The following is a 23462-nucleotide window of genomic DNA, read 5'->3' as shown; positions in this document are numbered from 1 at the left end:
GACTTGGGCAGGGCTGTTAATCAAAGGACCTTGTGGAGGCCCTTAATTTATACGATTGCTGTAGGAAAAAAAACTATTTGATAACGTAACAAATAGTAGAGCAGTACTTCTGATAATACTTTACTTTTCTTACAGTCCAGTTAAAAACAGAGATTAAACTTTCAAGTTCATCTGAATGTTTAGCAATCTTGAAATGGGATTTAAAAGATCAAGTACAGAATTAATTAGATTAAGACTAGGTATAAAAAGATTTCACAAAGAGGCATTGGGGAAAGAAACATTGAGATTCCTCCTGCACACCACCTTCTGAATTACAAGTGCGAGACCTTTTTCCATTGACTTTTTTCAATTTTATTTGGTTCTAATAAAAATTATTATACACCATCAGTTTTAAGATTAGCAACAAATCTATTCTCAACAGACATCAAAGAATTCCACCTAGGCAACTGAGTGATCTGATAAAGGGCACTGTTCTCTTTTCTTCCACCAGCATCAGTTTCTCTGCATGGTGGGAAAGGATATGAAATAAATACAAAATAAATACTTGATAAAAGGCAGTATTTCCTTCAAGGCTGCTGAGAGTTTAATGGCTTATGTTACCAGGCTGGCCACAGAGAAGAGGACTTCTTTGCAAACATGGCAACCTGCAGTTCTAGAATGTGCACATATACCATGGAAATTACTAACTTTTTAAAAATGAAACACAATTCATTCTAATAATGTTTACATGATTGATTAAACTGCCAAATATATCTTTTCCCATTTCATAACATCTTTCTTCATTGCTGCTAAGCTGAATCTAATCCATTCTTTGCCTTGGGGACAAAGTCACAAGACTTTCCTTATATCTTTTAGAAAATCTCCTGCCAGAATAATTGCTCTTCTCAAAAGCAGTGCTGTGTGTGGAGTGTTAGCAAAGCTATTAATAATTTCCTGCTATCTAAGTACTGCAATTCAAGAATCTAATCACTGTTTTGAACATGTCTTAAATTGTTCCACTTCATGTGTTTGTGTTGCTGTTTTAAAAAACATAGGACAATCTCCAGCAGTGGACCTTTGCTGACAGAACCAGCTGTTTCTCTTGCAGCCTTCTTTGTGCCCTCAGAACTGGCTCCAGAAGGATGGGACCCCTTCCAGAGCCATTTTTGGGGCAAAGGAAGTGAAGGAAGTTCTCTTGTGACCACCAGCGCAGTGCTGGATTTTAACTGCTGTCTTTTGTTGCTGTTTTTTCCTGTTTATTTCCAAATTGTGTTTAGGATTTTTAGATGATTTTTTTGTGTGTGTGTGTATGGCATAGCCTCTTTCTTTTTTTGCTTTTATTTTGTTTTTGAAAATTTCTGTTGTGTGCTTTATTCTTCTTTAGCATCCCACCCTTTCCTTATGTCTTTTGTTATTCAGTGCATGCTTTGTTGCCTTTGGTACGCTCATGTTCTTTTGTTTATTACAGAGCATTCCTATAATGAAACGTCCTTTCGAAATTACACTGACATATACAGTGGTGAGTCAACACTGACTTCTGCAGAACTTCACGTTCTAACTTGTCTGTACCTAACCTGACTTACTATTGTGTTAACATCATTTGTTGGTCAGTCAGTGAAAACAGCAAGGCAGTTTCATAGATATATTAAACTCTATAGATACATCTGTGTCTCACAATCCACAAAATTGTACTTGCTTTAGAACAATTTTAGAAGCTGCAGTGTGTCTTTTTATAATAGTAAACACTGCCTGCAATAATTTAATTGATGTCTTCAAAGAAGTTCTGTTTGTGGAATTGCACTTTATTCATGCTGTGGATAGATTTGAATGGATTTCTTATTTTTGTGTTGTAGGTTACCAAGAAATAACATGCTATATAGTCCTCTAAATATCTCATATAGTAGCCAGCTTATTTAATCTAAATGGAACTTGTTAGCTGAACCTAGTTTGAATGATATGAAATAAAGCATATGCCAGCAGCTAAGGCAAAGACCTTCAACAAGGTTTACTGAATCATCATAAACATTGGCTGTATTTATACTTTATACTAAGCCAGTGGTTCCCAACCTTGGGTTCCTAGACATTCTTGGACTGCAGTTCCCAGAAGCCTTTACAACTAGCTGTGTTGTCAGGAACTCCTGGGAGTTACAATCCAATAATGTCTAGGGACCAAAGGTTGGGAACCACTGCACTAGGCAGTGTTAGACAATTCATGTTTGTTGCTTTACCTATTCTGCACATGACTAAGTCAATGACAGGTTGTTTTTCTATTGGTGATCTGTTTTTCTTGTGCTTCCCCACCCCCAGCTCCTATTTCAGGAGATACAGTAGGTGCGGAAACAAGCCAGGGAGCACGCCATGGTTTTAGGCTCAAATATAGCAACCAGTCTTGGCTTAGGCAAGCCAGAGTTCATAAACTAATCCATGGCTTCTTATTGTGAATTGTGGTTAGCTAACAGTAAGCCAGAATTCAACAAAATCAAAACCTGGCTTTCCCGTATGTGTGAATCCAAGCTGTAAGACCCTCTCCCAAAGTAGCCCAACCTATCCTACTGCTCAAGACAGGAAGGAAGCAAAGAGCTTCACAGCATGTGATTAAGGCTACACTTCCCCCAACACTTTTGGCATGCACTACACAGCAGAGCTAGTAGACAACTGATTCTGCTACCCTGCAGAGAAAAAAATGCTCCCTTTGGAGTCAGGAGCACCACCGTGTAGTTCTACACATGCTGCTACTGGAAAAGGAAAAAAGCAGTAGTATAACTACTACTTCTTGTTCCTCCTCCTCTTCTTTATGGTTGGCTTGAAGGAGCTTCTTGTTATGGGAAGAATGTCCATAGATGTCACCATGATTTCAGGCCATTCATTGACACCAGGGCAGTTTACCAGTCATAATGAGAAGAAGAGTAGGTGGCAGATTTGATGCTTCCAGCATTTCACTGCCAGGGATGACAATTGCAATGCACCTTAATGACAGAGTCAGCCGTGCCCTCAGCTGTAAGAAAAAGATGTATATCATTTTTCTCTGCCCACTTGAAAGAAATATCTGTAGTAACTAAGATGAAATGTTAACATAGTTAAAACAAAATACCTGGATTTTTCTTCCATTCTTCACGATTCATGTGCTTCATCGTGATGTTGCATATTTTCTTTGAACACTTCAGAGGAATCTTCCTTACTTCTTTGTCAAATTGCAGGAGAGCCTCTTCTGTAACAGTAGAGAAAGAGGCCTAAATAAATGCTATTTCAGATATACATTCATGTAGTTCCCTTGGGGCCAATAAATCTTCTGCAGTAGATTGAAAGTGTTATGCAAATGGTGTGATCATATAAAAAATTGTAGGGAGACATTTTCTGTAAAAGGGGGATGAGGGGAGTGTGCAAAATGTAGAATCAAAGTACTTTTTCAACTTTGCGCACATTAGAGCATCTTGCTGTTCTCTGTAACACAAATGCAGTAAATTGTAAATGTCATTGTTTCTCAGTCTTTAGACAACAATTGACAAATTAATGTGTATTCCAACTGTGTTGTAATATGACTGTAGTTTTGTCACAGAATAAGTCATTTTTACAGAAAACAAACATATTCCTGGAAGAATAAGAACATAAGATGAGCCATGCAGAATCAGACTAAAGGTCTCTCTAGTTCAATATTCTTTTCACACATTAGCAAGTTACTTGCATGTAGGGAACCTAGTACAGTGGGGTCTCTACTTAAGAACGTCCCTACTTAAGAACAATCCAACTTAACAACAGCTCCATTTGCTAAATTTTGCTTCTACTTGAGAACAGAAATCCAAGATAAGAACAGGAAAAAAACCCTTTCCTGCTCTTTTTTTAACCTTAGGTCATCTTAGGTTAAAAAAATTCTCCCCCTAGTGGTAGAGTACGTACTAACCAGCTTTGCATTAGTTCCTATGGGAACTAATGCTTCAATGTACGAACGCACCTCTACATAACAACAAAACAGCCAGAACGGATTAATTGGTTTTCAGTCCATTCCTATGGGAAATTTTGCTTCAACTTAAGAACGTTTCAACTTAAGAACACCATTCCAAAACGGATTAAGTTCTTAAGTAGAGGTTCCACTGTAGCAGTTATAACTGTGTATCCAGCTGACAGTTGTGCTATTCAGCCCGCACCTAGTTAGCTTGCTAATGAGAATACTATGCAGCACTTCGTCAAAGGCTTTGATGAAGGCTAGATATATTACATCTGCAGCATTCCCATAATCTATTAGGGAAGTTACCCAATCAGAAAATGAGATTAGATTAGTCTGGCAGGTTGTTCTTGACAAATCCATGTTAGCTTCTAGTTATCACTGCATTGTTTCCAAGGTACTTGCAGAATGATTATAATCTGCTCCAGAATTTTCCCTAGGAGTGATGTCAGACTGACTATAATTTCCAGATTCCTCCTTTTTGCCCCTCTTGAGGGTAGGAATGACGTTAGCCTTCCTTCAATCATCTAGCACTTCACCCATCCTCCATGATTTCAAGAAAATAATTGATAGTGGTCCAGAGATCTATTCAGCCAGTTTCTTCAATATTTTTGGATATAGTTGATTGGGCACTGGGGATTTGAATTTATTGAAAGTAATGTATTCCTTGACTGTTTGTTTATCAATCTCAAGCTGCAGCCCCATCCCATACCTTTGTACTTCACATTTGCCTGGAGGATCATAGACTGTATTGGTCAGAATTAAGTCAAGGATAGCTACTCCTCCAGTTTCTTCCTCCACTTTTTGTAGAAGAAAATTATCAGCTGAACAAATCAGGAATTTCTTGGAAGGGCTATATATGGCAGAATTTGTCTCCCAACAGATATCAAGTTAATTGAAATCTCCCATTACTAGAACATCATCTTACTTTGAAATTCATATGATTTCTTTTTCAAGGTTTTATCTGCATCTTCTTCTTGACTGGGTGGTCGGTTGTAGACTCCAACTACCACATTCCTTTTGTTTTTCACCCCAATTATATTAATCCAGATGCTCTCAATAGACAACCAATCTAATCTTCTTGTGTTTCTGTCCAGGAATATCTGTTTTTGACATGTACTGCTATTCACCTCCCATTCTATTCTTTTTGGGTTTTTTGAACAATTTATATCCTTCAATTGCTGCATTTAGTGTACAAATACATCACTGTACCTGTATTATGAATAAATTCTACATTAAAGACTCAAAACTTAAAACATTGTTTCTGTTGAGGTTGTGAGATGTGTTAACCCTCCTTCCACTTGGTGTTTTAGGTGCTAATGACTAGTCCAAGCTTTTATTCAGAGTTGAAGTATATAATGAAGAGGCATTAATTATGCTCTGCAAAATATTGATGATTATTTGAAGTGAAGAATACCATACAATTTCAATGTCATTAACAACTTAGGAGCCACATAATCAAGTACGATGCACTTTCAAGGGATTTTAGCAACACTGCCATGGGAACTCATTAGTGAAAGTATTCTGTTGCTTAGAAGTTTAATTGAAAGCACGCATTGGTGTTTAGGTCTTGTTTTTTAACACTCCCCACAAAGTGCCAGGAGCATAGTGTGTTCTAAGTAAACAGCAGTGTCACAAGAAATTCTTCTTTAATTACAGTTGGGATGCCCTTCAGTTGCTCGTAAAGGTCAGTTTTAGAAAAGGCAATCACAAAAAAAAATGGCTCATTGAAAGTAGTGATTGTTATTTCACACAGAGTCAGGTTTCCCTAGAGGGTGACTAGAAAGGGACAGTTGTACATCATAAGTTGCCTATTAATTGCACCTCTAAAAGAAAAATCTTTTTAATAGCAATTCTGCTTTAATTTGTCTAGCTTAAAGAAACATACTTAAAGAAAACAAAGATTCATCTGGTGCAGTGTTCTGTTTCTCATGGTCAGTCAGATGCTTTAGGGAAGCCCTCAAGCAGCATGAAGGCAGTAGCTTTCCTACAGTGCAATTGGAGCATGCTGTCACTGAATGTGAAGGTTGCATATAACCATCATGACTGATAGCCGTAGACAGATTGATCCTTCATAAATATATCCATACTGGTTTAAAGCAGGTATAGGTGACATGTGGTCCACAAATTATGTGTGCCTTCCAGGGGCATTTTCACATCTTTCCAACACTCTTGAGCTCACTAGTCCCCCCACTTCACACACTTTTTTTTAATATAAAAAATTAAAATTGGGAATGTGGGTACAATTTTGCTTTGTTCTGAAGAGTTCCAGCATGTCTGGGATCCCCAACCCTATGAAAAAAATGCAAATGTTTAAATACATTTTTGTTTTTGTTTGTTTGTTTGACTATTAGAGGCACAAAAGAGCTTTTGCAGTTTTTGCTAAGCCCATTTTCCACTTAATAAAATCTGTTTTAGCAACCTTTGCAGTATATAACTACAGTACAAATGTTTTTTTAATGTGTAAATTATTTTCTTTAGCTGTACATGTCTTACTTTAGCTGTGCTGTGCCCTCCCCACCCCCTGGTCCTTGGATTCTCATTAAATCTTAAAAATGGCCTCAAGTCCTTTAAAGCCATCTAAGCTGGCCACCATCAGCACTCATTGTGGTAGTGAATTTTACAAATAATTTTTTGTTATAAAATTGGAAACCTCTTATTGTTCTTCATCCACTTTTTACTGGGTGATCTAAGATAGAAGGAAAATCAAAGTTGAGATGTAGCTTAATTAAATAGTAAAGAATTGATTAGTCATCTGCGTCATCTAGTTCATACAATGAAGGAAAGTTCATACATTATCTGAGTATGTATGAATCCCGTCGTAAATAACGAATGGCAAAAATTGTAGGTGTTAGAGCAGTCTCCTGTGAACCTAAATGATGGCAACAGCAGTTCTCAGATCATGTTACTATATTGTAAGATAGGATGAAGAATGCCTGGAAAATAAAGCTATTTTGTTAGATGATTTCATCATTCTCTGCTCAATTAACTGGAAGTCCACAAGCAATAGCACCAGTCCTTTCTTTCTTCTGCCATTATTTCAGTTGCCTCCATTCAGGAAAGGGAGCAAGAAGGCACCAGAATCTCCTGATGCTGCCTACAAAGTAGTGGGCAGGAGATCTTAAAGTATTACCTCTGCTCCCCAGAAAGCACATTCTTATCCCTGAGTTCTGACTGGTTGAAAGGTGGGGTGCTTGGTGGAAGCAAGAACAACTGTTTCTCTCCAGCATTGCAGTGGGGATTCCTGCCATTTTAGGCTCCATCTCGGTATCTATACCTTTATATAAGTAATACATGAGAGAGAAGATGAGGAGTCCAGCTCTGCCCTTTCTTTCGTTATTCTTATCACCATGTGAAGTGCTAACCAGTGGCTGTATGTCTTGCTGCCTCCAGCCCCACACATAGTCTTGAAGAGATAGTATAGTACTGTCTTGGGTCTGGTTAGTACATGGATAGGAGACAATTGGGGAATACCAAGGATTTCTAGGCAGTGCTGGGAAATAATTCCACCCTGAAACTTTAAAGGGCTGCTTCCAGTTAGTCTTGTTTGTGGGCTATAGGTGAACCAGTGGTCTGATTTGGTGTAAGGCAGCTTCCTATGTTCATATGAATCCTGAAGGCTTTCAAGAGAAAACAGGAGTCCACACCAGCTCCACAGCATGGAGGGGTCATTTTCTTTTCTTTTCTTGTGTAAGCCCTACGCAGCATAGAAACTTGTTTGCAGTATTCTAAAGTGTGTGGTGAATCTGTTGTTTGTTTGGTTTGTTGCTGTTGTTTTGAGAAACTCATGCTTCTGGCTAATTTCTGGCCAGTGGGTACCATGCTTGCCATATCATACATGCACGTACAACAATGTAATCCTGCCATCCTTATATCTACTTTATATTTATAAATATAATTTCATAATATTTCATATTGATTTTTATTGATATACTAAATGAAGTTCTCTTGTGGACCCTTGCCCACTTTGGCTATTAAAGTCAAGGCTATGATTTTTCCTAAGAACACCAACATGGTGATGGCTAAATTAAGCAACTATAGACCTATTGTGAACTTTCGATTTCTGGGCATACTAAAAGAAAGGGGTGGTGTCTGATCAGCTGCAGGTGTTCTTGGATGAGATGGATAGTAGATCCATTTCAGTTGGGCTTCAGTCCGTGTCACGGAATGGAGACAGCATTGGTCATTCTGCAAGATGATCTCTTAAGGGAGGCCAACATGGGGAGTCTAACCCTGCTGGTGCTTCTAGATTTTTCAGCAGCTTTTGATACTTTTGACCATGGTATCCATCTGGGAAGGCTATCGAGTTTAAGGATCAGGGGTTCCTCTCTGCACTGGTTTCGGTCCTTGCTTGAATACCGATTCCAGATGGTACAGTTTTGTTTCATCCCCATGGGATTTCCATTATGGGGTCCCACATGGGTCTACTATTTTCCCAATGCTGTTACATGAAACTGCTAGAAGAAATCATTTGGAGACGTGGAGTGTATTGCCATCAATATGCTGATGACATGCAGCTCTATCTCTCTTTTGCATCATCTGCAGAGGATGTTGTTTAGGTCCTTGAGCACTGTTTGGACCTGATGATGGCTAACATATTGAAAATGATCCAGACAAGACAAATCATGCTGTTAGGAAGGATGTCAGACCAGTTAAAGGGAAATCTATCTGACCTAGATGGGGTTACACTCCTCCTGAAAGGCTGAGTTCACAATTTGAGAGCACTCCTAGACATTCTGTATAGAGGCTCAAATATCAGCCATGGTCGGGAGTACCCTCCAGTTGATTGCCCAGCAGCACCTCTAGCTGGATAGGATGTGTCTAATAGCAGCAGTGCATGCATTGGTTATCTCAAAAAATAGACTACTGCAATGCTCTTTATGTAGGGTTGCCCTTGAAAACAGTTTGGAAACACCAGCAGCTCCAAAATGTGGTGGCCAAACTGATATCTGGGACAAGTAAATCTGATCATATATCCCCAGTCATGGCCCACCTATGCTGGCTCTCTGTTAGTTTCCATGTTCAATTCAAGACACTGGTTGTGCTCTTTAAAGCCATAAACAGTTTAGAATCTCAATACTTGTTGGAATGTCTGTGCCAAAAATCAGCTTCCTGTTCCACATGCTCTTCTCTTCTCAGTCCACAATATTAAAAGTGGTTAGGCCAAGGGAAGCCAGAGAAGTGACAAGGATAAGTTGGGATTTTTTTGATAACAGCCTCCACTTTGTGGAATAAACTACCAGTTCAGGTGTCCCAAGCTCCTAATATTCACGAAATTACTTAAGACAGAGTTACATAAGGCAACCTTTAAGGACATCTTATCCTCAGGTTATGTACATTTTAGCATATAAACCTCAGGTTTCTGAACTTTGGTCCAAGCTATCTGAAGGACCGTAACTACCCATATGAGCCTTCTTGGCTCCGTAAGATCATCAGAGGAGGACTTACTCTCAGTCCCATTGCCAGTGCAGACATGGTTGATGGTGTGGCTGTTCCCAGAATACAGAATGCTCTCCCTTGGGAGATCAGATTTTATCCTTCTACCAATAGCTGAAGACCCACCTTTTCAGGCAGGCTTTTAACAGTCATAACTGATACCATTTTTTATTAAGATAGCTTTTAATGTGTGTTTGTTTATTCGTTCATTCATTCATTCTTTTTATATCCCGCCTATCTGGTGTTGCGACCACTCTGTTTTACATGTTTTTAATTATTCAGTGTATTTTAATCAGATTTATATTTTAATTGTTTTTAAATGTATACCTTACTCTGTTTTAAATTCTATTCTTTTTAATACTGTGAGCCACCCTGAGTCCCCTTATCAGGAAAAAGGTGGCAAACAAACAAACACACAGAGAGAGAAAGAGACACACACAGAGACAGCCACACACACACAGAAATGACCACATCCAATTCAGTTGTGTCACCATTTGATTATGTCATTGTGTTTTTATGGGAATTAACTGGGTGGGATTTGGGGGCTTTTGTGCCCCACACAGACTAGTGTGAATTCACTAATCAGGCAGTAAACAAATAAAATGAAAATAAAATGAAATAAACAAAAAATGTTATCTTTTTAAGCTGTCTTGCAAATCTGGCCCACCTGCTGAAGCAAGCCATATTACACTGATATAAGGAAGATCAGCCTTTTACCAGTTTCATGTTCATCAAGGCGTATGAAAAGTGTACAATTGTCTGTTCAGCAATCCTCCTAATGGAATTTCCAAATAAGTAATGGGAATACAATATGCATGGCTAAATTGTATGTTTCAGTACAATAAGATACTGGTTCTATGAACAAAATTATAATAACAAAAAGCCTATGAAATAAGGAACAGAGAATCAATAGTATCAGGTAGTGTATCGGGTTCTAATGAAATACGTAATAATTTGAAAAATAAGCTCCAGTGCAGGGTTGTCCAAACTTTTGATATTGGGCCAAACAGTCTTTTTCTGAATTAAAATTGGACATTCTGCACCTAAATACATAAACATGCATAGATAAAAACCCTATTCAGGGATTCCATTTTTATCTTACACTACTTTCACTGTTAAATTACTTTATATTGGCAACTTGAAGCTATTTTATGGGCAGCCATGAGAACTAGTACGTAGAAGTAGATAGAAATATATTTGGATGTGTCACAGAGGTATCTTTACACAGCAGCTTTTCTGTTTTGAAGACCATGGGCACAATGAACTGGTAAATATAACTTGCACAAATTGCTTAGAAATTAAAAAAAAAGGATTGCAAATAAATATTGTACAAATCAAGATATTTAATGCCATTCCCAGTTATTTCAAAAACTGGAGCCTGGAAGTGATAAATTTATAAATTAACATTTTATGAGTTACTCATTGACATAATGTATTACTAAAGTTTGTATTTGTTTTTAAATAACAAAAAAAAAACACTTAAATTTACAACATCAAAAAAAGAGCAAACCTTAAATGTTTTTAACAGATAAGCATTGTTTGTACAAAAAGTGTAAAGTTAACTTTGGCCTCAGTGGAATATTAAAAGGCAATAGTGTTACTCCTCAATAATAAAAGAAAGGAAGCATAAGGAATATAATTATTTTTAATCTGATTATATATAATGGCAAACACACTTGAATCAAAAGTATCCCTGGTGACTTGTGCTTTGTGTTTGAAAGTTACCTTTCAAAACACAACTTCAAATGATATGTCAAGTTTGGAGGAAATATATACACAATGAAATAGGAACATGGGAGACTGCCTTCTACTGGGTCAGGCCACTGAACTATGAAGTCCAGTGATATCTTCAAAGAACAGCAATTTCTCCCCAGGATTTCAAAGAGGCATCTTTCCCACTTGGAGATGCCAAGGATTGAAGCAGGGACATTCCGCAATCTACCATTAGATAGTTTAGCAACATAATCTGAATATATCCCCCAAATCTAATTTATATTTGCCATGGTAACCCACTAACCAAATAATTAATTAAACACATTCTAGCACTGTTATCTAGTAATGTTATCTCACTTACTACAGGTCTAGAAATTCAACTGAAAGTAAATGGAGTTTTGAGAATGCTTAGCTTTTTCTTAACTCAGGTTTGCTTTCTACTTCAGGAGTTATGACAACAAACACGACACACACATACCCCTTGTTAAACTAGTTCTTCAGAATACATTTTACACATTTTGGATAGAAATATTTATTCTAAACTGATCCACAGGTTACCCAGCTGCAGCATAGACAGATAATCTTAGAATAGCTCCTGGTTACGGTCACAGGCTTACCCTAATTAACATTTTTATTAACATAGCACTGTCAAGCTAAAAAAAAAACTCCTGCAATTTCTTTTCATCTTTATTTTTTCCCCCTCTTGCTGTTGCTTTGACCCATTACGTTTCCCAGTGTGGTGTAATGGATAGAGTGATGGATTGGGACTCAGGAGATCTGGATTGAAATCTTCACTTGGCCACGGCAACTCATAGAGGAGAATGTGAACCTGGTGAAGCCACAGAAGTATCTCACTTATCTTATAAGCCCTATTAGGGTCACTATATGTTGGCTCCATCTTGACAGTACTTATCACAGAGAGAGAAAGAGAGAGCACTTTCAGCCTATCTTGTCTCATATGTTCATTAATGTGTTTTCTTTGTGTCATTAGTTCCCTTTCAGATTCCTTTGCATCTATGAGGGATTCTTTCACTTTTCTTCTCAGTTAACTTCTATATTACATTACAGTATCTATATTTATTTCTTGTTCAGTTTGACCTAAATGTTTGTCCTTTTATTTTATTTTTTCATTTTGTGAGATCATCGTCTGTGGTAATGTCTATTGAAAGTGATGGACCATGTTAAGCCACATGGAATAGCTGCTTCATAGTTAGCACTCCCATGACATTGTTCATTCATGCAGATTACAATGTGATCATATTACTGAATTAATTTTTAATTAAATGCCCAGAGTTTCTCTTGTGTGGCACCACTCCTCAGCTGGTGCAGTGGGTTTTTGAGTTGCTTTCTTGCATTAAAATCTTGTTTCATGGGTGCTAATGTCATTTTTATCAACTCAGATACTAATATAGTGCTTTAATTATCTCCATCAAATTAACTGTGAACTGTCAGCTTCTATTCATCTGTAGAATCTGGATGTATCTTGTATGTACATCAAAGGCAAAATGCTCTAAGCAGATTATAAATGTTCTAAACAGCTAAAGCAGTGGTGAGAATCATGCAATCGATGAGCTACATATGACTCCAAAGTCTATTTTTGCAACACCCAGAACTGCCATAAAAACAAACTGAATTTCAGTAGAAAGCAGGGAGATGTGGCTGGATATAAAACAAACATTTTGCTGATTTTAATGTCTTACACCAAAATTCGGCTGCAAACAGGAACCCAATTTTAGCAAGTAAATGTTTTTTTCCCTCTAGTTCTGCCAACTTTCTGTTGGGAAATTAGCCACTGAATGTTAGTGGCTGGGGATGGGTATTCGGACAACAGGATTGACCTTCAGATCCACCACAGTTACCCACTGTTGAGCTAAAGTCTCCAGAGATGGACTGCAATTTATGGCAGATACATTTCATGATTTGTAGAACCCTCGTGAACTCATGCGCTCTGTGCCTTCTTTCCTTCATGGTTATACATATGAGCTGAAAATCTTACATCAATGGCTAGCTTGTTGTTTAGAAATATTTCTTCTTACATTATAACAAAGCATCCAGGTATACTACATATCCCATGTATTTGGTGAACAGCTACTGATCAAGTTAAAGCTATAGTTATGTAAATTATCCTGATTTATATGATTAAAATAGTTCAGACCTCATGCCAAGTAATTTAGGCATGACTTTAGACAGCAGAGTCATGTGAGGTGCCTCAAAGCCTATTCATGAAAATTCCTTCAGTTTCAGATGCAGTGGCACATCTGTTTACCATTCAAGGACCTCTAAATACAAAGCCTACAGTAAATAGGCATTAATTGGTTCTCTATTGTGAGTACAGAGTGCTGTCCTCTGAAGATGCCGGTCACAGAGACTGGCAAAAACGTTAGGAAGAACAACCTTCAGAACACAGCCAAAGAGCCCGAAAAACCCACAACAACAATTTGTGGCACTAGTTATGCACCCCTTTGATTTATAGTCTAAATTATCTGGATATCCAATTAATGATATAATCCTTGTGTAGTTTTAAAATATATAAATATTTAAACTAATATTTAAAAAGATGTCTTCATTATTTTGTTAATCTTGTATTTTCAATATTTCTTGTTGAATTATTAGTCTCGTTAATTGGTTCTCTATTTTATGAACTGTTTCAACATTTATTGTCCTAAAGTGTGTATCAAGAAGCACTATGGAGCGGTATATAAGCAGCACGCTTTGCTTTGCTTTTAAAGTAAAAAAAAATAAGCTGTTTCTCTAGTCCAAAGCTTTGTGTGCTCTTCAGCGTGCATATGGAATCCTGGGTTATAGAACTGTTTTGCTGCTGACTAAAGTGTTGTGCATAATTCCATCCAAACAAAGAAAATGTGTGTATGGAGCTGTCACTGCCTCTGAAGGCAATGGGAAACAGCTCTAGACTGTGAAGGAGAAAATCATCTGTAGGTCCAAGGATCTGTTCTGAACAAATCTGCATAACTTATTCAGACTTAGTGCCACCTATCTGGTCGGTTAAGACCACTCTTTTTTAGAAATATGTGTTGCTATCACCGTGCATGTCCTTTTAAAATGTTTCAAAAATTTTAAAAAATTCCACAGCATTTGTGTCAATGTGTTGGTTAACTTTGGTCAAATGGTCTCAACAAGAAGCTCCAGACACTTATTGAACTGGAAGGAAATGTTTCAGTCACCCAAAAACACATCAGGACGCAGATCCTGGAATAAATACAATGTGTCTGCAAAGCACCAGAGGAATGCAATTAAACGTTATGTAACCACAGGGGGACATTTTGCTGATGTGACCGTGGCCTGAGTTTTGACATACTGTAAATGTTTTAAAAGTCATTGAAATTTAGCTGCAATAAAGGAGAAATGTTTATCTCCAGGTGATAGGAGTACATCGTTTCAGAAACACAAATGCAGAATATGTTTATTTTTAATAAATCTGGGAATCTCAAATTTTAGATGCTTAACTCTACTTTCAGAGTTCAAATACGTAAACTAAAAGCTGAATGTTGTAAAAAAAAATCTGTTTTCACTGTCAATAAAGTGTTATCTTTCATCATTATTAAATCCTTCCACACCATGCTATTTCCCACAAGTGTCTTCCATTTACCCCCTACATCATTTCAGCCTCTTTCTCCAACTTCCTTAAAGACTTTCTTCCCAAGTCTTTGGTACTGGACTGATGGTCCGATTTGCTGTGTCTTGTGAATTGTTTGCATTCTGTTTCCTGCCGTTGGTCATCTTTTACTTTCAACATCCCATTCTTTACTGGCCTCTAGAGGAGAAGGATTTACAAGTGTGTATTTTCTCCCCCTTATGTCCTGATTTCAGCCCGAGGTATCACAGAAAGGCACCCCAGCTTCATGTACCCCATTGGGACTACAAGCAGTCAGATGGTGCTGAGAGGAGAAGACCTCTTGCTGGAATGCATTGCCTCAGGAGTGTACGTACCACTTTCTACCCTCCCGGTTCCATTATTGCTGCTTCTGATTTTGTATGAGTTTTTTGGGTTGTTATTTTTAATGGGGGCAAAAATAACGGCATTTGTTCTTCCTGATTTCATGAGTGATAAGTAGAAAGATGACTCCTTTTAGCACATGAAATAATGTGACCCAAATGGGAAATTCAGCATCATGAATTTCAGTGGGATATAATGTCAATTCTTTTGGATTCAAACTCTTTAATTATGTAAATTCTCAGGTTAAGAGAGCATTTGAAGAACTATTGAGGAGCAATATCACATGGCTTCGCAATTGAGGTCAACCATCACTGTTTAGACCAGAGTATATACAATTTGGCCCTCCAGGTCCTGTAGTCCCCTAGTGCTGAACAGAATCACTAGCTAGCATTGTTGGCTAGAAATTTTGAACATTGAAGTCCACACCATCTGCAGTACCAAAAGTTTCTCACTCTAATTTTATGCCACCCAATTTAACTCCAAAGTAGTGATTACCAATATCGAAAACTTGAACAGTTTCTTTGCAAGTGGTTTACCTGGCCCATAAAATCATTTCAGTAATATCTCCTTTGCAAGGGCTCTTAGCGATCTCAAACAAAGATATTTCACTTAACTGTGTCATAAGAAATTTATTATTTATTTTATTTTATTAGATTTCTACCCCACCCATCTACACCAGAGGTCTACTCTATCAATAAAGTGAAATGCTATCACTTTAAAGCCAGACCACTTTTACATATGTTCAAGAGGCATTCCAGAGAAAGCTTGACAGACATCTGTCAAATATAAACCCATAGAATAATAAAGTTGTAAGGGGTCTCTAAGGCCATCAAGTCCAACCATTCTACTCAATACAGGAATTCAAGTTACAGTATACTTAGGTATACTTTCTCCACTGAGCAGGAGGTTGGACTCAATGGCCTTGTTAGACCCCCTTCCAACTCCATTGTTTTATGATTCTATGTACTGAACCATCGAGTTATAACCTTACATCCATAAAGGCACATGTCTCCAGCACCCATGGCAGATGAAGAAAATGCTAATTGAGAATTTCATCCTTAGATTAAGAAACTATATTTTTGAGAATCTTTTTATGTGGTACTCCATGTGTCAGAAGAGTTTTTATGTCAGATGCATATATCCCATGGTATTCTTTCATGCAGCCCAACACCAGACATTGCGTGGCATAAGAAAGGAGGTGATCTCCCAGCAGGCAGGACCAAACTGGAGAACTTTAACAAGGCTCTTCATATTGCCAATGTTTCTGAGGAAGATTCTGGGGAATACTTCTGCTTAGCATCCAACAAAGTGGGCATGAGCCGCCACACGATCTCGGTGAGAGTGAAGGGTACGTTTTAATTACTATACCATTCTTATTACTTTGTGCAGCAGCTGGCAAATAAATGAAAGGGAGTTGGATAGCAGAGAGGAGAACTAGTTCTTGGCTGTTCTGCCTGTATAATTAGAATGTGCTGTAAAGGTAGCATGGGATCCCTTGCTATATAACAACTGGAGAGAAATACTCATATATCTAAATGAGAACTTAGAAATGTTACTTGTTTGCACTATAATTCCTAGAAGCTCCAGTCAGCATAGCTTGTCTATCTGGATCTGCTGTTGTGCATAAGTCATTGATGAATATGAATATATTTTATGCTTAATGTGAAGGCCACAAATTCTTAAGATCACATACATGTGCAAATAATGACACCCACATGCCAGACATTCTTGATAGCTTCCTGTTCAGCATCTTGAGGAATTCTGTATGCAGCAGTGATGTAAAGAGAAATTATTGGAACAGCAGTGAGTTGACAACAGCAGATCATTTGATGTAACTGTTCACTTAGAACCTCAGGTGGGAGATTTTATATATAAAAAAATTTGTGCACACACACACACTGCAAGTAGGAAACTAGATGTCAGGAAGAAGGATCATAACTGCTTCTTATCCCTGAAACACTTCTTATCTACTTACACAGATTTTTGTTTCATAAAGAGCATTCTTCATGCAATGTTCAGTAATTAAATATATTACCTCAGTTCAATTTGACTATATTTGTACCTACAAAACATAAAACTGTCAATGTGAAAAGAAGAGTTGAAGGAAACAAATATCTTTTCCTTGGAGAGTTATCTGTCAATTTTGTATTCAGCTGCTGCCGAAAGTGTAAACCATGTCCTTGCATTATCCAAGGAAAGCTTCATCGATTTTGTTGAAGGTGTAATGTCATCATTTGGCACTCGGTAATTATTACTGAGAGTACTGTATTTTTTTTTTCAATCGGCATCAGTTTTATTCTTGTTCCTCTGGATACTAGTTAACTCTGAGACATAATTCAAATGGTTGTGTATTCCCTATAAAAATGTAAGCTGTGTGGTCCAGGGCCATCTCAAGATTTGAGAAGGGCCATCTTTCCTGGGCTTCGTCCTATGGCATTAGTCCCCCAACCATGAGTTTGGCTGGCAGTAGCAGTGGAGGAAGGGAACATTTGTGTTACCTGCTGTACCACATATAAAATCATTCAGGACTGTAGGGGAAAATATAAAATGTATTTCTCATTGGGGTTGACCATTAAAATGTCACACAGTAACCCAAAGTGTATATCAGATTTTCATTGTTATGTCATATATATCCATTTAATAATGTGCTAACAATATTTTCCTTTTTCTCCAAAGAAGCATTTGGGTAAATAAACATTAATTGGAGTAGCCTATGATGAGATAATTATAATACCTTTTGATGTATCTCTCTTTTGTTCTAAAGCTGCTCCTTTCTGGTTGGATAAACCAGAGAACCTTATTTTGGCTCCTGGTGAGAATGGAAGACTTGTTTGCCGAGCCAATGGTAACCCCAAGCCTTCAGTCCAGTGGCTGGTGAATGGAGAACCTATTGAAAGTAAGGAATTTTGTTGTGCAAAAAGATGTTTTGCAAATTGTATGGTGAGTTTGTTAAGCTCATGACTGGTGCCAGGGAAGGAATATCAGCTATTTTCAAGTAACTATAGAGGTAACTCGGGCATGTTGTGCGAATGGCTGCTGATCAGATTCCAAAAGGTCTCGTGTATGGAGAATTAGTGCAGGGAAAGCTCCCCAAAGGGAGACCACAGCTGCGATACAAGGATATCTGCAAGCAGGATCTGAAGGCCTTAGGAATGGACCTCAACAGATGGGAAACCTTGACATCTGAGCATTCAGCCTGGAGGCAGGCGGTGCCTCATGGCCTCTCCCATTTTGAAGAGACACTTGTCAAGCAGGCTGAGGTAAAGAGGGAGTCCCAAAACCAGCAAAATCAGGGAGCTGGACAGGGAACTAGTTGTATTTGTCTTCAATGTGGAAGGGATTGTCACTCTTGGATTGGCCTTCTCAGCTGCACTAGACACTGTTCCAAGACCTCTATTCAGAGCACGTTGCCATAGTATCTCAAGACTGAAGGATGCCTATTCTAATAGAGGTAACTACATTAAATGAATCAGCCATTATTCTTGAAGGAAAGGGTGAGAGATTTGGTACTGGAGTATTAACTTGATCCTGTTCTTTCTCAATATTTTTATTTCTACTTTTATAAATGTAAAACAAAATAAAAGTAGTTAGAAAATGGTTAGAACTGAAAGCAATGGAAAGTCAAATACTGATGGTTGGAAGAAAACCAGTCCAGGAAAGACTTGAAAAAACAAAGTGAATTATTTTTGGACCTGATACACTGTCCCTTCCAGCACTTTACGCTCTCTGTCAGGGAGACTTTTGTTTAAAGGCAGCAGTCCTGAACATGTTTCCTGAAGGACACTTAAAACAAAGCTATTCTGGATTGTTTAACATTTATGTGTAGTTGACAACAGTGCTTTCAAAGCCAAAAGTGGCTTCAAAGCAATGCACTACAAATCTGAATCATATGCTTAGCATAGTCACACCCTGAGTGTGGGAAGAATGTCTTAATAGTAAAGATTTCAGAGTAGTCATATACCTTAGTCTGTAATACTCTGCATTCATTGAAGATGCTTGCTACTTTGTGAATCAGCTTGGATAGATTTTAGGCTTCTGTCATGTAGCATATAGAGTCTCATAATCAGAATATTAGAATCTCATAATTCACTGGGAGAATGGGGGAGGAATGAAGCTTCTAGCTGTCGATGATCATTTAAAAGGTGAAAGGGGGTTCTATATGGGTTCCATTAATCTGGGGAAGGTAGTATTGATCAGTAATCACCCATATGTACAGCTTCCCAGTTTTCCCCCTTCCCATTGCTGATTCTTTTTACGTATCACCTCAATTACAGTATTATGAATTATGCAAAGACCTAGATTTTCCAACCTGTGCAAACAATGGACGTTTGGATAATTTATTCTGAATACAGAATTTGAATCTGCGAGCATACAGATAAAGATATGTGTATGTGTTACCCATATCTCACTTCAGTGTCCCTTAACACAGCGGTCCCCAACCTTGGGCCTCCAGATGTTCTTGGACTTCATCTCCCAGAAATCCTGGCCAGAAGAGGTGGTGGTGAAGGCTTCTGGGAGTTATAGTCCAAGAACATCTGGAGACCCAAGGTTGGGGACCACTGCCTTAACAGGACTGCTGTCTGGACTATCAAGTGCTAGAGTAGTAATGCATACAGACCATACTAAACATCTTGTCACTTTCCTGTTAAAGTATATATCAATGACAAAAAATTAAGAATCATAAGAATATATATTGTTTCACATATTACAAAAATAGGGATAAACTTTAAGCAGAAAAGAAGCATTTTTAAATGTCTTCAGGTGTATATCTAAATAAAGCAAGGTTATGAGGAGGTAAGATGTCAGAACTCCCTTGGGGTTTGGGGGAGGGCTTTTTTTCTTCTTTTATTTGTTTTCCTGGCTTTAGCATGACTTCTGCCGTCTCAGAATAACTGGCAGTATTTTGTTTTTTAAATACATAACTTCAGTAATATAGCACCAAAGCAAGGAAGGTACTGAAGTAGAGTTGGAATGAATGCAGCATACAGAAGATGTCTGTGAACTACTGGAAGATAAATTGTGTTTTGTCTATCACTGGAACCAGTGTGACTACAATAGCTACTTGAAAATGATGATGATGATGATGATGATGATTGTTGTTGTTGTTGTCCTTTACCTATCTGCATCCACATGAACTGTTTTATCCATGGTGTCTCTCTTCTAAGTAAGTTTTAATTATTAGTATCAAAGTTTTTCCCTCATTTGTATCTATTTGTCTCAAAGGTTCCCCTCCCAACCCAAGTCGTGAAGTAACAGGAGATACTGTTATGTTTCGAGACATCCAAAGTGGCAGCAGTGCTGTTTACCAATGCAATGCTTCCAATGAGCATGGATACCTATTAGCCAATGCTTTTGTCAGTGTATTAGGTAAGTACTGAAAAATATGATTGAGCTCCTAATACTGTATGTATACTGTACAATATTTAGAGAACTGTTTAAAATAATAGATTTCCACCTGAAATTTCTTGTGACTTGGCTAGATAGCTCAGTGGTTTGGTACCTAGCTGTGGAGCCAGGGGTTGGGAGTTTGATTCCCCACTGTGCCTCTTTCTGTATTATAGATACAGTAGTTCTGTATTTTCCTTCTGTTTCTTAGAACAGTGTGAATTAGGTAGAAATGAATGTCCAATCTATGAGAAAATCAAAAGGCTGACTAGGGGTTATGAAAGCTGAAATCCAAACCATTTGGAGGACATTGAATTAAACAAAACAGTATTATGAACATGATGGAACTGCATGCTCAAGTAGTAATAAGGAGAAAGGTAACAAGAGAGGCTGATTCTTAACTAGAAAGGTGAGGAAATGCAGTTAAGCTTAAGAAGCTCTCCATGAAGGTTGAATAGTACAAGATTAGAAGAACCTTAACTGTCTGAAAGTACGTGTGAGATGAACCCGAGGTATAAATAAATGAAATTGATTAAAATTTCCTATAACTCAATTGCTGGGATCATATTTTTGTTAGTGTAAGGTTTATGTAACTTGCCACAGCTAATTGCAGCTAACTGGCATCAACTGTGCTCCTGGTCAGGCATCTGATAGCACAACAGAGATGCATCCTAGTAGCTTACTAATTTGCCACAATTAACTGCAGCACTTTTCATGAACCTTAGATGAACACTAATAGAATTCTAGCCAGAAAAATCTCCAAAATTGTAGCAAGTGGTTGAATTTGCTTAAATAGCATGTTCCAGGTGTTTTTCAGTACTACTTCATTTCTGTTGTTTTTGTATTTAACAAAATGCCATATGTACCATCTAAAATGACTGTTTTAATAAACATTAGAAACAAAAATTAAGCAACCCAAAATGTAGAAAATAAAACAGAGATTTATTGGCTAGAATCTTATTGCCAGTTTATGCATACGTAAGTAAAATTGTGGAACTTTTAGGATTGAATTACTGTCAATTAAAGACATGCCAGTCATGTTTCTGGTCACATGTACAGGACCAGGATACAATTAGCATATTGCCCCAAATCCTGTTCCATAGCTATGACTGCATAACTCAAAGTCACAAAGTGGTTGCGAAAGTTACAGCAAAGTGGCACTCATTTCCAGCAACGATTTCTGCGAGCACATTGTGCAGCTATGCACGCAATCAGTTGTACAGCCAAGCAACAATCATTATTAGTAGTTTTATGCATACGCCGCTCTCTAACTGTAACTCCCTACAGAAATAACTTTACTTATTAATTAAGAGCAGATCACTGCTGGGACTTACACCATTTCACATGGGTCACAGCAGTGCACTGCTAGTAATTAGTGATACATGTACTACAGACCCATGACTAGGAACATGATTGCTACCCCATTAATTAGCTACAATTCATCATGTACCTTACGCAATTTCACTTATATAAATATAAATTAGCAATAGAATTCTGGCCATAATCTTGCAATTTTCTTCAAACCAAAATTAAACTTCTGACTGACTTTACAGGCAATATATTATTGTCTTTTTAAGATGTTATTCCTCGGATTCTTGCCCCTCGTAACCAGCTGATCAAAGTGATTCTGAACAACCGGACTCTCCTGAACTGTCCATTCTTTGGTTCCCCGATTCCCACATTACGATGGTAAGTGAATTTAACTATTGTTCCAGCATCCTTTCTGATTCAGAGCAAAGTTCCGAAATCACTTGATTCACCATTAATAGAAAAAACAAAAGCCATTGAAGTTGGGTTTAAATGAATATTCCTTTAAGGAGGATAATTGTTCTAAACAGCAGCATCTAGAATAGACACATTAAAGTTATGGATCAATAACCTCATTTATAACTGTTTTAAGCCCCATTGATTTTAGTGTGTCTGCTCCAACATCTGGATCTAATCCAGTGTGTTACCCAAGATGCTACTCTTTTTAAAAATGTCTCAATATTACTATAAGTAATATGTAATTGCAAAATGGGAATATGAACAGGGTTTATTTGGGGGGGAGTCTTCCAAACTCTCAAATATTAATGTGATTTCATATCAAATATTCTACAGAAGACCAGTGACAAAGGTGGTTTATTGGTTCCAAATATTGACATTTATTATGCTGCTTCACCAGTTAAGCTCAATTTTAGCATGGCTCTCACCCCCAGTAAAATCCCTAGCTGGTGATTGAGATTCCCTTGAAATATTTTCTGCAATTTCACAAAAACAAATATGCTTTTAAAAGTTTTGAATCCTTACTATATGGCAGCCTGAAATAATTTCATCAGGTGCATGAATGATTAGGTGGGTGGGTTAAATATACATCTAGTCAGTGACATTAATAAGCAAAAATAAGAACTATTTCTAGGTAGAAATTTCCTATAAATCTTAGCTACAGTCAGATGACTTCTTAAGGGCTAAGACTACATGGTCAAATACTACAGGATTTTTTCCAATTATAAAATGAGTGAATTTTAAAGTATTTTTTACTGACTACATGATGCAAAAAGTGGTAAGAATCAGTCATTGGCTTCCAAAGCAGCTTTTCCCTATTTGGTTAGTTGTGATATGTTCCTATAAAGATGAGGGTGTCCGTAGGTGGTGTTTAGTTGGGATATGATGTTCAAGATCAGGGGAACATAACCCATCTTCTTTCCTGTCCCCTGATCATCCTTTGATTTTTTTTAAAAACTTACACATACAAGATTAACTCTAAATCAACTTATCACTTGGTCATTGTTATTATTATTTCCTATTATTATGCTCCATATAAGGATCAACAGAGGCAGGACCAGAGGAAGGAAAGATCAATAGAGTTGGACTAGAGGAAGGAAGGAACGAAGGGGGTGCTGTAGGATAGAATACAAACTGCATTACATCCAGTGAGCTGCCAAATCAATCCACAGCCCTGTGTGAGCAATGCCTTTGATTTAAAATATAATACAGGTTGCAAATCAAATCTGGTGTAGAGCTGAGCAAGGGATAACTGACTGGATTATTCTCTTATCTAGCACACCTGGTAAA

The 23462-nt window shown here is 37.6% G+C and overlaps 1 protein-coding gene across 33 annotated transcripts in view; it reads left to right on the top strand.

The window, feature by feature from the left end:
* Positions 1 to 23462, top strand: part of NFASC (neurofascin) — a 229028-nt gene that overhangs the window by 122426 nt on the left and 83140 nt on the right. For 20 of the 33 annotated variants that reach the window (XR_013544331.1, XR_013544332.1, XM_072997312.2 and 17 more), the window contains 6 exons: positions 1448 to 1498; positions 14897 to 15008; positions 16187 to 16371; positions 17788 to 17919; positions 20247 to 20390; positions 21986 to 22097. Coding sequence is in view for 31 of the 33 variants with exons in the window: in XM_072997312.2 (XP_072853413.2) it covers positions 1448 to 1498; positions 14897 to 15008; positions 16187 to 16371; positions 17788 to 17919; positions 20247 to 20390; positions 21986 to 22097 (736 nt within the window). In the remaining 2 variants the exon portion in view is untranslated. The remainder of the gene's footprint in view (positions 1 to 1447; positions 1499 to 14896; positions 15009 to 16186; positions 16372 to 17787; positions 17920 to 20246; positions 20391 to 21985; positions 22098 to 23462) is intronic. The other 13 variants (XM_078391894.1, XM_072997310.2, XM_078391888.1 and 10 more) reach the window with 1 other exon arrangement.

This window comes from Pogona vitticeps, chromosome 4 (genome assembly GCF_051106095.1).
Source record: "Pogona vitticeps strain Pit_001003342236 chromosome 4, PviZW2.1, whole genome shotgun sequence".
Classification (NCBI taxonomy): domain Eukaryota; kingdom Metazoa; phylum Chordata; class Lepidosauria; order Squamata; family Agamidae; genus Pogona; species Pogona vitticeps.
Note: the sequence above shows the minus strand (reverse complement) of the source record. Positions and strands in the feature narration are given on the sequence as shown.